This window comes from Lycium barbarum, chromosome 11 (assembly GCF_019175385.1).
Source record: "Lycium barbarum isolate Lr01 chromosome 11, ASM1917538v2, whole genome shotgun sequence".
Lineage (NCBI taxonomy): Eukaryota > Viridiplantae > Streptophyta > Magnoliopsida > Solanales > Solanaceae > Lycium > Lycium barbarum.
Genome location: NC_083347.1, coordinates 6,259,841 through 6,272,111, shown reverse-complemented (window position 1 = coordinate 6,272,111; position 12,271 = coordinate 6,259,841). Strand labels below are relative to the sequence as shown.

The following is a 12,271-nucleotide window of genomic DNA, read 5'->3' as shown; positions in this document are numbered from 1 at the left end:
TTTTGAATTTGAAATTAGGGGGTGGGGGGAGCCGTTGAGATTATTGGGCTGGACTTTTGATTTTGGACCAAAAATAAGGGCCCAGTGAAATGCACGTTGTGCCCAAAGCAGGAATTCTGACTTTTTTTTTGCGTGGATTTCCTCAAAGACGCTGGTCTTTAATTTTCATCCCTCAAATTGCTGGTCTTTAAATTTTACCTTCACTTAAAAAAGTGACCGAAAATGTCTGAGGTTTTGGGTTCAAACCCCCGCCCAATCAAAAAAAAAAAAAAACCGCAAGGTAAGGCTTTCGCGAACCTCTGCCTTAAGGCCTAATTTTAACAAAAGTTTGCCTTAAGACTTAACTTTTGTCCAAATAGGCTACAAAGCTCTGCCTTGTGATTTTATTTTATTTTTGACTAAGTCAGGATTCGAACCCAGAGCCTCAGAGTATTAGGCGAAGGGCAAAAATTAAAGACTAGCAATCTGAGGGACAAAAATTTAAGACCACCCCCGAATAAGGACAATCGTGCAAATTGGCCAAATTCTGAAAGAAGATTGGATCGCCTTCCACCAAATTAGAATTTAAGCCCAATATCAATGTCTGATGTTTGAGGGGCAATACACAGGATTGCCCTTCTTTTGGGGTGTTCTTTAATCGTTGCCCCTCAAATTGTTGGTCTTTAATTTTTATCCTTCACGTAGAAACCCTGAGGTTCTAGGTTCGAATCTCTGCTTCGATATAAAAATAAAAATTAATTTCGTAAGGCAAGGCTTGGGGAAAGTTATGCCGGAATCGGCATACGCACGCTTACGGCATAACTAAAGTCTGCCGGAGGGGGCAGACTTTGCCTTAAGGCATATATTTTATTTTATTTTACTTTGCAAAGCAAACTTTTAGTTATGCCTTAACTAAGAGTCTGCCCCATAAGGCATAACTAAACTATGCCTTAAGGAAAAATCATAAGGCGGAACTTTTCCTTAAGGCAAAGTCTATGCCTTAAGGAAAGATTTTCCCTTACTGGGCATACTTTTAGTTATGACTTAACTAAAATTCTGCCTCATAAGGCACAACTAAACAATGCAAAAAGTTATCCCGGATCCGACATAACTTAGGCATGCCTTAAGAGCGCGTATGCCGGCTCCGGCATAACTTTCCCACATCTTACCTTGCGAAATTATTTTTTATTTTTATGCCTGAGCGGGGGTTAGAACCCAGAACCTCAGGGTTTTTCTATGTGAAGGGCAAAACTTAAAGACCATAAATATGAGGGGCAAAATCTAAAGACCACCCCAAAAGAAGGGCAATCCACGCAAAAAACATGATGTTTGAGACCCAATGTTTTGCAATAGTTTCTTGGGCTTTTGTTTTTCGGCAAAGAACCAACCATTGGGGGAGCTTTTTTTTGCGTAGATTGTCCTTCATTTGGGGTGGTCTTTAATTTTGTCCTTCAAATTAGTGGTCTTTAAGTTTTACCTTTCGGCTAATACCCTGAAATTGTGGGTTCAAACCCCAGCTTAGTTAAAAAAAAAATCGCAAGCCAGAATTTTGCAAATCTGTCCATGCAAATTCTGAGGGGCAAAAATTAAAGACCGCCCCCAGCGAAGGTCAATCCTGCAAATTGCCCTTGGAGGAGGGCCTGATTTTGGTGCCACTATTTAAATTATGTCCTAAATTTATAAATTTTTGTACGTCAAGGTACTTCGAGACAACTTCCGACGTGTGGTGTTCAAATTTTGTCTGAACTTCAGTGATATGAAATTTCAGACATTTTATCCATCAAGCCAAACTTCGGCAGGTTTGAAGTTATTCTGAAATGTGTTAGAGAAATTGCCTACTCATCATTGAGGATAAACTGGTAATAAGATATATTATTGTTAATCCTATAGGTTTAGCCTTTCTCATTAGTCACTGAACTTATGATTTATAAAACATCAAGTCATTGGCACTTATGCCCTTATTTTGTCTTTAAATTTTGCCCTTCATAACAAATAATTTTTTGGCACCGCATAAATTTATGTCACATCATAATATCTCACAGGTTATGTCCCGCATAACTTTTGCCCTTAAAAAACCCATGCCCCACTAGGCATAAGCTCGATTGCTAAACGACAAAAAATAAACACCACCCCATTTGAAGGCCAAAACAATAAGACCAGCCCATTTGAAGGACAATCCGCGCAATTTCTTCCAAAAAACATATAAAAAGATAGAAGAGAGATTTACTCGTTAAAAAAAAGTTTTCCAAATTTAAAAAAATTCCAAGGTTTCAGTCAAGGGGAATAAATTCTCAAAAAGTTGAATTGAGGGGTAGTTTTAGCAAAATAGATGAATAAAGGGTATTTTTATACCTTTTCTAAAAGTTCAGGGGCATTTTTGTTCTTTTCCGTTAAATTTATTTGGGATTGTGACTAAAAGTGCACCACTTATGCAAACATAATGTACTATTAGTGCACCATGTGAAAGAATATGTATGATTTTGATCCAAACCCAAACATTATGGATGATTTTGGTCCTTTTCTCTATTATAAAGTATAGGTTGAGGTTTGCCATAACCTCTCACCTTAATGGTTGACATTATTATTTTTTCTTAAAAGAACTGGCTTTTTTCGGTATATCTACTTGTTGTAAACTTAATAATTAGTTAACTTGTTGCTGGATTTGAATCATGTATTGAGACTAGAAAAAATATATAGACCACTAGATTTGTCCGCAGTAGTAAACAAATAATTAGTCAACACGCAAACCAGACTACGAACATCTAATATGTTTCAAGAATTTTCATTAGAAAAAACTAAACAATGGATCGGAAGAGAAGAGCAATGGTTCGAAACCCCAAGCAATTGACCAGGAGAGGATCATCGGGAATGGACTAAGGGTCTACCAACCCTTTCTTAATCTAAGGCATCTACCCCTGACAGAAAAGAAGACGGAAAGAAAGCCGATTGATACCTTAGCTTTGAACCAGCTCCTTCAATTCTGGTTCTTTAGTAGTCTCGTACGTATTATAAAGCCTATTCCTTTCTGCCTTTTGAACGAATCTAGAGCCAAAAAAAATGAACCCCCAAAATCATCCACTTAGTTGTGGATGATTTTGGGGGTTCATTTAAAAGAAATAGCCAAGAAAGTGAGTAAAGAAAAATTTACACAGCTTGTGCCTACACCAGTTCAATAATTACATAATATATCTTTGTATAAATTGCAAAACAGTCTCATTACATTTTCATATGTGATACTAAGTAAAATTGGGTATTGTTTTTGTTACAAAAAATAGTTTAGTGACTTTTGTAAATAAAATCGAGTGAATGTTACGTAAAGTATGAGATGTTTAGTAAATAATTTCTTAGCTCAAGTCCTCGAAGATACCCAAGGCAGCTCCCCGTATCTTTGTATCCAACAAGACAAGAGCATATAGGTCCACCAGGACAAATAAGAGCTCGTCGAACCGTCATTCTTTACTTCCGGGGTCAATTAATTGATAGTCTTCCAAATTCATCTCGAATACGTTTAAGAAATAGCTTACGCCACTCATATTGCCCCGAATGGACAAAAGAGACTTCTTTTTACAAAAAGTAGTTTAATGACTTTATTGTAATCAAGTGAAAGTTGAATGACTTTTCAAACTATAATAAACAGTCTCTCCGCCTGTAATATATGCCATGTTTCGCTACTTGGAAGTCAAATAACATAAACTTTGACCAACATTTTAAGATATATTTTTTCATCATATTAATATGAAAAGAATTGCAACTTATAGTATTTTTCATACAATTTTTGAATATCTAAATTTTAATTTTAAAATGTTCAAACTAATCTAATTTAATTTATCTCTGAAGATTAGTCAAATTAACTTTTGAGAAACAAACATAAACACTATTTTGGGACTTAAGTGTAAACACAAAATGTTAATTAATTCTTTTTTGGGCGATTAAGGTACAATAATAATAAAAGGGGGGTAGCAGAAGCATGTGGAATAAATTGAGGTAAGAGAACTCAACCATGTGATTTGATAATAGAATGTACCTATCGTGCACTGCCACCTTGACTAAACCGACGTCGGCAGGATCTAACATGAGAGGCCGTGAGCAACCCAATTAATTGTAAGTGCACTTATATCTCCCGTTTTGCCCGCCTGAAAATCGGATCTTTTAACGTGAGTTTTGTTATATTAGCCTTATGCATCAAGCAACAATTAATCTCTTATGTCTCTTCGCACTACGGCACCTAAATTACTCTTCACTCTACCACTCCCTTTTGGCATTTTCATCTTAATGACCATTTAAGACTTAGTAATGACGTGTTAACATGTAAAAGTATCCAAAACTATTTTAATGACTAAGAAAATTCTATTGGAGTAATTTTACATTGTTATAGTAGGTTGTTTGTTATATTTTTCGAGTAACTGATTCCACACATGTGAACTATTTTAATTAAATTTTGTGTCAAATTATGTAAGGCACGATGTTGATCGTTTTCATCACTCTTAGCGGCATGGACAGATCCACCTATTGGGCAGTATATGGGGTCTTCGTTTTTTCTTTTTGGATTTTTCATTCGGTTTTCGATACTCATTTTGAAGCTCGATTAATTTGAGTTCACACCGATTTTTTTTACTGTGGAGATAAAACGATCTCTGTCAAAGTGACTTATTCCCACTTAATGACCATTAAAATTTAGTAATGAGGTGTTACTACAATAGTATCCAAACGATTTTAAATAGGATCTAAATATATATACACATTGAATGTAGAAAATATTATGCTATCATATTAATTTAACATATTATAGTAGATTGTTTGCTTTATTTTGGAGCAAATGATTCCACATACTATAAATATATGTAAGCTCTTCAATTAATTTTGAGTTCTAATTTTATGTAAGGCACAATGTTAACCATTTTCATCACTCTTTATGATTTTCGGTATTGGCTCTGAGGCTCGGTAATCTGGATCCGCGCCGGAAAATTTTAATGTGGGGTAAAATGGTCTCTATGAAAGTCACAGTGGCGGATCCAGGATTTTAACTCAGGGGGTTCGAAAAAAATAACAAAGCTAAATATAAAAAATAATGTTGTTGATGGGAATTGAACCTATAGCATTAGAGACAATTTTGAATACCCTAAACCACTTGAACTAACCTTTTACATTTATTGAGGGTGTTCAAAAGCTAATATATATACATAAACACAAAAAATCTACCCCATATATACACTGTAAATTTTTGCCGAGGGTGTTCGGGCGGTTGGCTGTGCATCCGCCCTGATGAAAGATGATTTTTATCCCCGTGACTCTGAAATCTCTAGCCCGATTGTTTGGATCTCTTCAAATTTAAAACTTTTTTCAGGAAAAATAGTTCTAGGTACAAAAGGCTCTTGTTCATGGGCATAACGTCCTTCGTGCATGAATTACTATATGTATAAATATAAGATAGTCGATTTAGACCTTTTCAAACAATGTTACATTTAATTATTCCACTAGCTAGTTATAAAGGTCAAGCTTGCTCGTTGGAGTTCGCATGAGATTTATAGCTATGTGTCAATAGGATCTAGAGCTTTGCACTAAACAAATACTAACAATTTGCATCTAATTAATTCTGGCACAAGCAGAGAAAAATCCCTCCCTTAAACTAAGGAATATTTTATCACATAACCATCAACTTAAAATGATATATGACCCCTTTATTTCCCTCTCTTAGCCTTCACTTTTAAAATTGTGTTGAAGACATCGATCCCATACTTCAACTTGACTCAGAAAAATGGCATCCATTTTCCTCAAATTCACTGCCATTCTCTGTTTCATTTTCCCCTTTCTCCTTCTATCATCAACGTCGAAAGCTGATCAAAACTCTGCTTTTCTCTACGACGATGAATCTGAAGACATCAATGACGATGAATATTACACTCTTGATACTCCGTTTTCTAATTTGAGGACCAAGTACCCCGTAACCAAAATCAGGAAGGGAGCGAGCTGTGACGCGCAAAGCAACAATATTTGCGATGGGGTGTCAGCGAATAACGGGACAAGCATGCTTTATTGCTGCAAGAAGCATTGTCGAAATATACTTGGTGACATGAACAATTGCGGACAATGTCAGAAGAAATGTAAGTTTGGACAACGTTGTTGTGGTGGTGTTTGTACTGATGTGGTCTATAATCCTCTGCATTGTGGAAAATGTAACAAAGCTTGCTTGCCTGGGGTTAAATGTGATTTTGGATATTGCGGTTATGCTTAATTAGGAATACTATATATTATTCAAAATAAGTATAACGGGTTGAGTCCATATAGTACTATACATCATTACTATTGAGGTTTTTTCTTTTTTGTTGTCCTGTTTTTGTTGCTTTTTTTGCATATAGGAGGAGGACAAGTTTTTGTACGTAACATTCAACTAAGCTCCATTTGATACAGAGATATGTAGGGGGGGGGGGGGGGGGGGGGAATACTGTTGTCATTAATAAAAGTATGTGATCTTGTTCTTGGTATTTTTTTTGTCTATTATTAAGTAGTAGCAATCTTTTGGTGCAACAATATAATCAATGGCAGTCAGATAAAATTCACAATAGCCACTTTTCAACGTATTGTAATTGATAAATAGTCATTGTCATGAAATTTCAAATTACACGTGTGAAACTCGAGGACATTATCAAGGACTTTTACTTGTGAAATTGTTTCAAACTCCATGACAGTGACTATATTTCAATTACAAGGCCGCACTATTACTACTTGACAGTCAACGAACCCGACAAAGTAATGTGTCATTAACGCTGAAATACCAGGTCTGGTCCAAAGGCTAATCCATAATTCTTAGAATGAGTATGATTTTATTATATGCATGCTTCAAGTAGAAAATAATTATTTCAATTGCACCCACACCAGCTTAATAAAAACATCTTATGAGTTAGATCTCCGGCTGCATTGCTATTTGCCAAAATAAAATGACTAGGATAACTTGTGTCGACCGAGAGAAGGCAAATGCATGATTGTTGAGAACGCAGTTAGTACTAATTAAGCTTTAATCACTGTTCTTAATTTCTATAAAGTATCATTAATCAGAATGGTGGGTCACTTATTAAGTATGAAATCATTCTCTTAACCAAGCCTACATATTTTAGAACGTGCAAAAGACGGATTTTCCTCGAGGATTCAGAATACATGCAACAGTACAGTGAGGATACAGAATTAAGGAACGCAGTGGTCAAATATGTTATATTAAATAAACAAGTACTAATAAACAATTAGCTAGTGCAAAACAATTGATTACACATTTAAGCCAAGGAGGTCTTCCTATTATTGGCACCTTTTTGGATCTATTCAATTTTGTGTGCATAAAATCAAGCTTCAGCAAATGCCTTTCTTTTCAAGTATCAGCAACCACTCGACGTTTATTCTCAATTTCCGTTTATTCTCAATAACTTAATGACTAAATGAATCGTTAAACATAGATCTTCCAAATAGGAATAAAAATCAGGAAAAAAATATTTTACTCTTACCTCATGATCTACTCTTTTTTGTTATTTCTAATTTCACAAGCTCTTTGATATCTGCTTCAAGGTATGTAGGATATTTGATAGTTGACAACTAGAGCTGTCAAAAGAATGGGCCAGCCCAACCCAACCCAGCGCTAAAGGGCTAAAGAATTAAATGGGCTAGGACGGGTTGGTCCTTTTAATTGAAGGGCCTGCAAAATGACAGTCCAACTCAATCCTAAGCGGGCCGCGGGCTAGGACGGGCCAACTTTTTGAGTTTTTTCGTCTTCTGAAATAACATTTTTTAAGTGATTTTTGGTACAATTTGAACATGAAACTTTGCAATATGAAATATAATCTTCTACCACCCATGCTTGCGCAAATCCATATCAAGAGAATAAATATAAATTATTATTTTTAATCACGAATTCAAATCACGTTCAAAAGAAATTAAACATAATATAAATTCTAAAATTAAAAAGTATTACTCCAGTTTCTAATTACTACTTAGTAGTAAGTACATTCTTTTTTCTCATTACTTTTTATCTTTTTGATCAATTTACTTATATATTTTTTAAATATTTATTTATTATTCTTTTCTGTCCTCAAGGGCTGACCCAGCCTAACCCTTGAGGCCGGCGGGCCCAGAGAGGCTAGGCTTTTGAACCTCGCTTCTATATGGGCCAAAGAAATCTTAGCCCAACCTTACTTAAATAAACGATTGGGTTGGGCCGGACTCACGAGCCAAGCCCATATTGACAGCTCTATTGACTACTATACAGTTTTAGACACGCAAGGATTATATTTCAAAATGTAGGATCTTTGATGTTTTACTATATAGTTTTAGATACACAAGGATTATGTTTCAAGTGATATTAGTTACACTTACATATATGGGGAATGATCGTGACAACTTATCTATTAAGGAGAATAAGCTAGGCTATTGTGAAGGTCTTAACGAATTATCAAAGAATTCCATCCTGTAACGTATAAGAAATCAATTTGGAAATTCCATCATCATGACAAAAGTATGGTTCTCGATACTCGATAGCCTACTTTAATTCCAATTTCACATAGTAATTCAAAACGTAACACAGCACAGAGTGAAAATGGATAAAAACATAATTATCTACAATTTGAATAGAGAAAAATGTAGAGTATGTTGTTATCCTCTATAGCGACCACCTCTTTTTTTCTTCCTTCTATGCTTGCTCATTTTTCCTTTTATGAACATAATCATCAACAATTTGAATAGAAAAAATATAGTAGTACAATATTTGTTATCCTCTATAGCGACCACCTTTTTATTTCTTCCTTTTATGCCTTGCTTTTTTCCCTTGTATTTTATATTGTCAATATACCGTCAGATGTTAGTGATTGAATAGCTTTCGTGTTTCTTTGCATTATCCTTTTCTTTCTTTTTGAGTTCCCTGAAATTTGCAAAACAATTGATTACACATTTAAGCCAAGGAGGTCTTCCTATTATTGGCACCTTTTTGGATCTATTCAATTTTGTGTGCATAAAATCAAGCTTCAGCAAATGCCTTTCTTTTCAAGTATCAGCAACCACTCGACGTTTATTCTCAATTTCCGATTCACACAATCAACTTTTTGATTTGGTATTATGCTCCTGGAACAATACGTACGGCATTACTCATTAACAGTTTAAGTTAACATATATCCTAAGTTTTAAGAAATTATTACATCATGAGGTTACCTTTAAGAGTTACAATTGGTAAATTAACTTATTTTCAAGATTACAGATTCACATTTTAAGAAAGCTTACTCGTAATCATCCTTTGAATAACCTGAGAGATTAAAAAATATGTTATATTAAAGGTGTATATAACTTAAATTTATTCATAAGAAGTTTAAATAGTTGATAAGGTGCGATTAAATTGACCTGAATACTTACATTACAACCGAAACAAATCCTCGAAAAGTCCAAAAAATCGATCCACCAAAAAAATAATTAGAAAATAAAGAATTACTTATAACGATAGCTCTTAAATTTTGGTTAAGCCAGCAAGTTATCCCTCTTATTAGTGTTAAGGAGTAGAGATAACCAACCTTATAGCTATATTGGAATATAACAATCCAGATCTTTCTATTAGGCTTCACTAAATGCTAACCTGCCTTGCATATCTTTCATGGAATTTTACATATTTTACGGCATAGATGGAAATATTTAAACAACTTTAAGAATATTTGATTTTCTCCTTCCAAAAAGAAATTTTGAGGTGAAACAATAACCTAATCAGCAAATTCAAAGTATCAAGAAACTTTTTTTATTAGGAGATCACTATCAGAAGTTTCCCTTTATAGTAGAGAATAGAAGGAAGCGAATTTAAAGCAATCATATACATCATACTTTTTTCCTTTTTCCTTTCATAGTCATTTTCATTTCTCCACTATTTAAAGGAATTCAACACTATATATATATATATATATATATATATATATATATATATATATATATATATATATATATATATTACTACTATATATAAGGGACAACAAGGGGTATTGGTAGTCCTCACAAAAGTTTCCAACTTAATGTCAAACTTTTCAATTAATTACTTAGGTCCCAAATTTAATTTTTAAAGTCAAATTTAACTTTTAATTTTATTGATTATTTTTCATTACTTTAATACTATATGTAAGGGAGAACACCCATTTTCTGTAGTCTTCACGTGAATTTTTTTACTCATTATAGCCCTAATTAAAATTCTAATGGCTTTGTGAATTTTCACACATTTTGATAAATTTTTAGAACTTTAAGGACTTTTTTCATGCCCCTAAAAATGACGATGTTATGAAAAAGGTTATAGAGGCCCCACAAAGCATACTCATACATATTTGAATCTTTTATATAGAAATATTATAAAACTTGTTTCAAATTATGTTTTTCCTTAAAGAGTTTATTATAGACACATAAAGAGTTCTCATGTCTTTAATTCTATCTTAGTATAGGCTTAATTATTGAACTAAAATATTATTCTTATAATACTATTTATTATTTATTAATGTTATTTACCATTTGCTATTTTAATTTTTTATTCATCCATTTAGTAATTTCTTTTTAATTTCCTCCTACAATCTTAGGTCGTACATGCTGGCGAACATATGTAATTTATAAGGATTTCACTTAAGTTTGGATTAAGTTTTAAATTAAAAAAATATATATAAATAACTTATATCATTATTAAATACTTCAAAAATGTAAATTACAGTCCCTCCGTCTCAATCCTAAAATTGAATTCCGAAGTACGTAGTTAATTAATAAATTTTACGTGCGCAAACTATTAACATAAAATTTATTTACTATATTAAAAGAGTAACTATAAAAATATTATTTTTATATATTTTTTAACATATTTGTAAAAATAATGTAGTCAAAGAAAATACAATTGATTTTCAAACAGTAATAATACTACACAATTGCAAAAATTATATTTTTTTACCTTTTTCTTAAATATTAAAATATTTTACAAAATATTGGACAATCAATATTTTATATAGTTTAGGATAAAATAGTTATGTTTAACATGAAAAAGTTATTACAATGTAGATTTCATAAAATGGTTTATTAAATTAAGAAAATGTGAAAAAAAAATGTCATTTTTTAACATGCATCCTTTGGAAGCTTAAAGTCAGAACAATTAATTCTATTAACTTTTCAGTATTCTTCTCTAATTTAGTTTGAAAGAATCTACAAAAAAATATTGTAATATCAAGGCTTTTAATTATTTATATTTATTTGTAAAGTTTACTTTATTGATTTCATCATGCTAATGTAATATAAAAATAATAAGTTAGACAATATGAATTCAATTCAAAGAAACAAATGAAATTAATTTAACATATGCAAATTCAACTTGGATCATCAAAGACTTTGATCTCAAAAAATTTAAGTAAATTGGAAATTCGAAGAGCTTTCAAATGTTTGATTTTTTTTCTTTAAATCTAATATATAAACTAAGAAAAATACTTCCCTTTATTTTTCAGGTACATTTTTGGACTTTAACATTTTAGAAGTTTTTCAAAGTATCAGATTGATGTTACAAAAACAAAGCAGCAAAAATAGAAAAAATTTAAAAGATATCTCCGCCCGGGCCAAATGACACTGGTGTGTGTGTGTTTGTATATATACTAGCAAACTATGCCCGTGCGATGCACGGGACCTAACATGATTAATTTGGTTACTCACTTTAGTTAGTCTTTATGGTTTGTATATTTTGCAAAGTATACCGCGATTCTCCTTAGTGAGTCTCCATATTTTGTTTCTTTTCCTCTTATTTTCCCCCTTAATTTCTCAATCATTGTTAAAATTTGTCTTATTTTGGTTATGCCCGCCTCTTTTATATTTAGTAAGTTGACAATTCAAATATCCTATATGTCAAGTTTATAATCACAAGATTCAAAGGATATTTTATTATATTATACACATTTTTAATTTAGAACCACAAGATTCAAAAGTCTATCTTTATTTCTTAAATTCCGTGTCTAGTCAAAGTTAGATACTTAAATTGAGACAGAGGGAGTATACGTCAAATGAAGGGAATGAAAGGACAATTGAGATACTACGTTAGATCTAATTAAAAAAGAAATTTGTAAAATAAACTCACCAAAATTAGTAGCAAAACTCTAATTTAAATAGGAAAAATTAAAAGAAAATCTCAAATTCAAAGTACCAACTATATGAACCACCAAGCAGCCCAGATAAAAATCAGATCGAGCGAGTGAAGATCGGAGAAGTAGAATAAAGGCTGAGAGACCACGGGAATAGTGAAGAAGAAAGGTATTACTCACTTTAGTTACTCTTT

General features: G+C 32.6%; 1 protein-coding gene across 1 annotated transcript; it reads left to right on the top strand.

Annotated features, from left to right (window-relative positions):
- The first annotated feature begins 5,694 nt into the window (after positions 1–5,694).
- On the top strand, positions 5,695–6,371 carry LOC132620291 (protein GRIM REAPER). Its single transcript, XM_060334965.1, has one exon. The coding sequence runs from the start codon at positions 5,735–5,737 to the stop codon at positions 6,209–6,211; it is 477 nt and encodes a 158-aa protein (XP_060190948.1). The 5' UTR covers positions 5,695–5,734; the 3' UTR covers positions 6,212–6,371.
- The last annotated feature ends 5,900 nt before the right edge of the window (positions 6,372–12,271 follow it).

Excerpts from the sequence above, each read along its gene's own strand:
- LOC132620291 (XM_060334965.1), top strand. The coding sequence starts at position 5,735 with ATGGCATCCATTTTCCTCAAATTCACTGCCATTCTCTGTTTCATTTTC.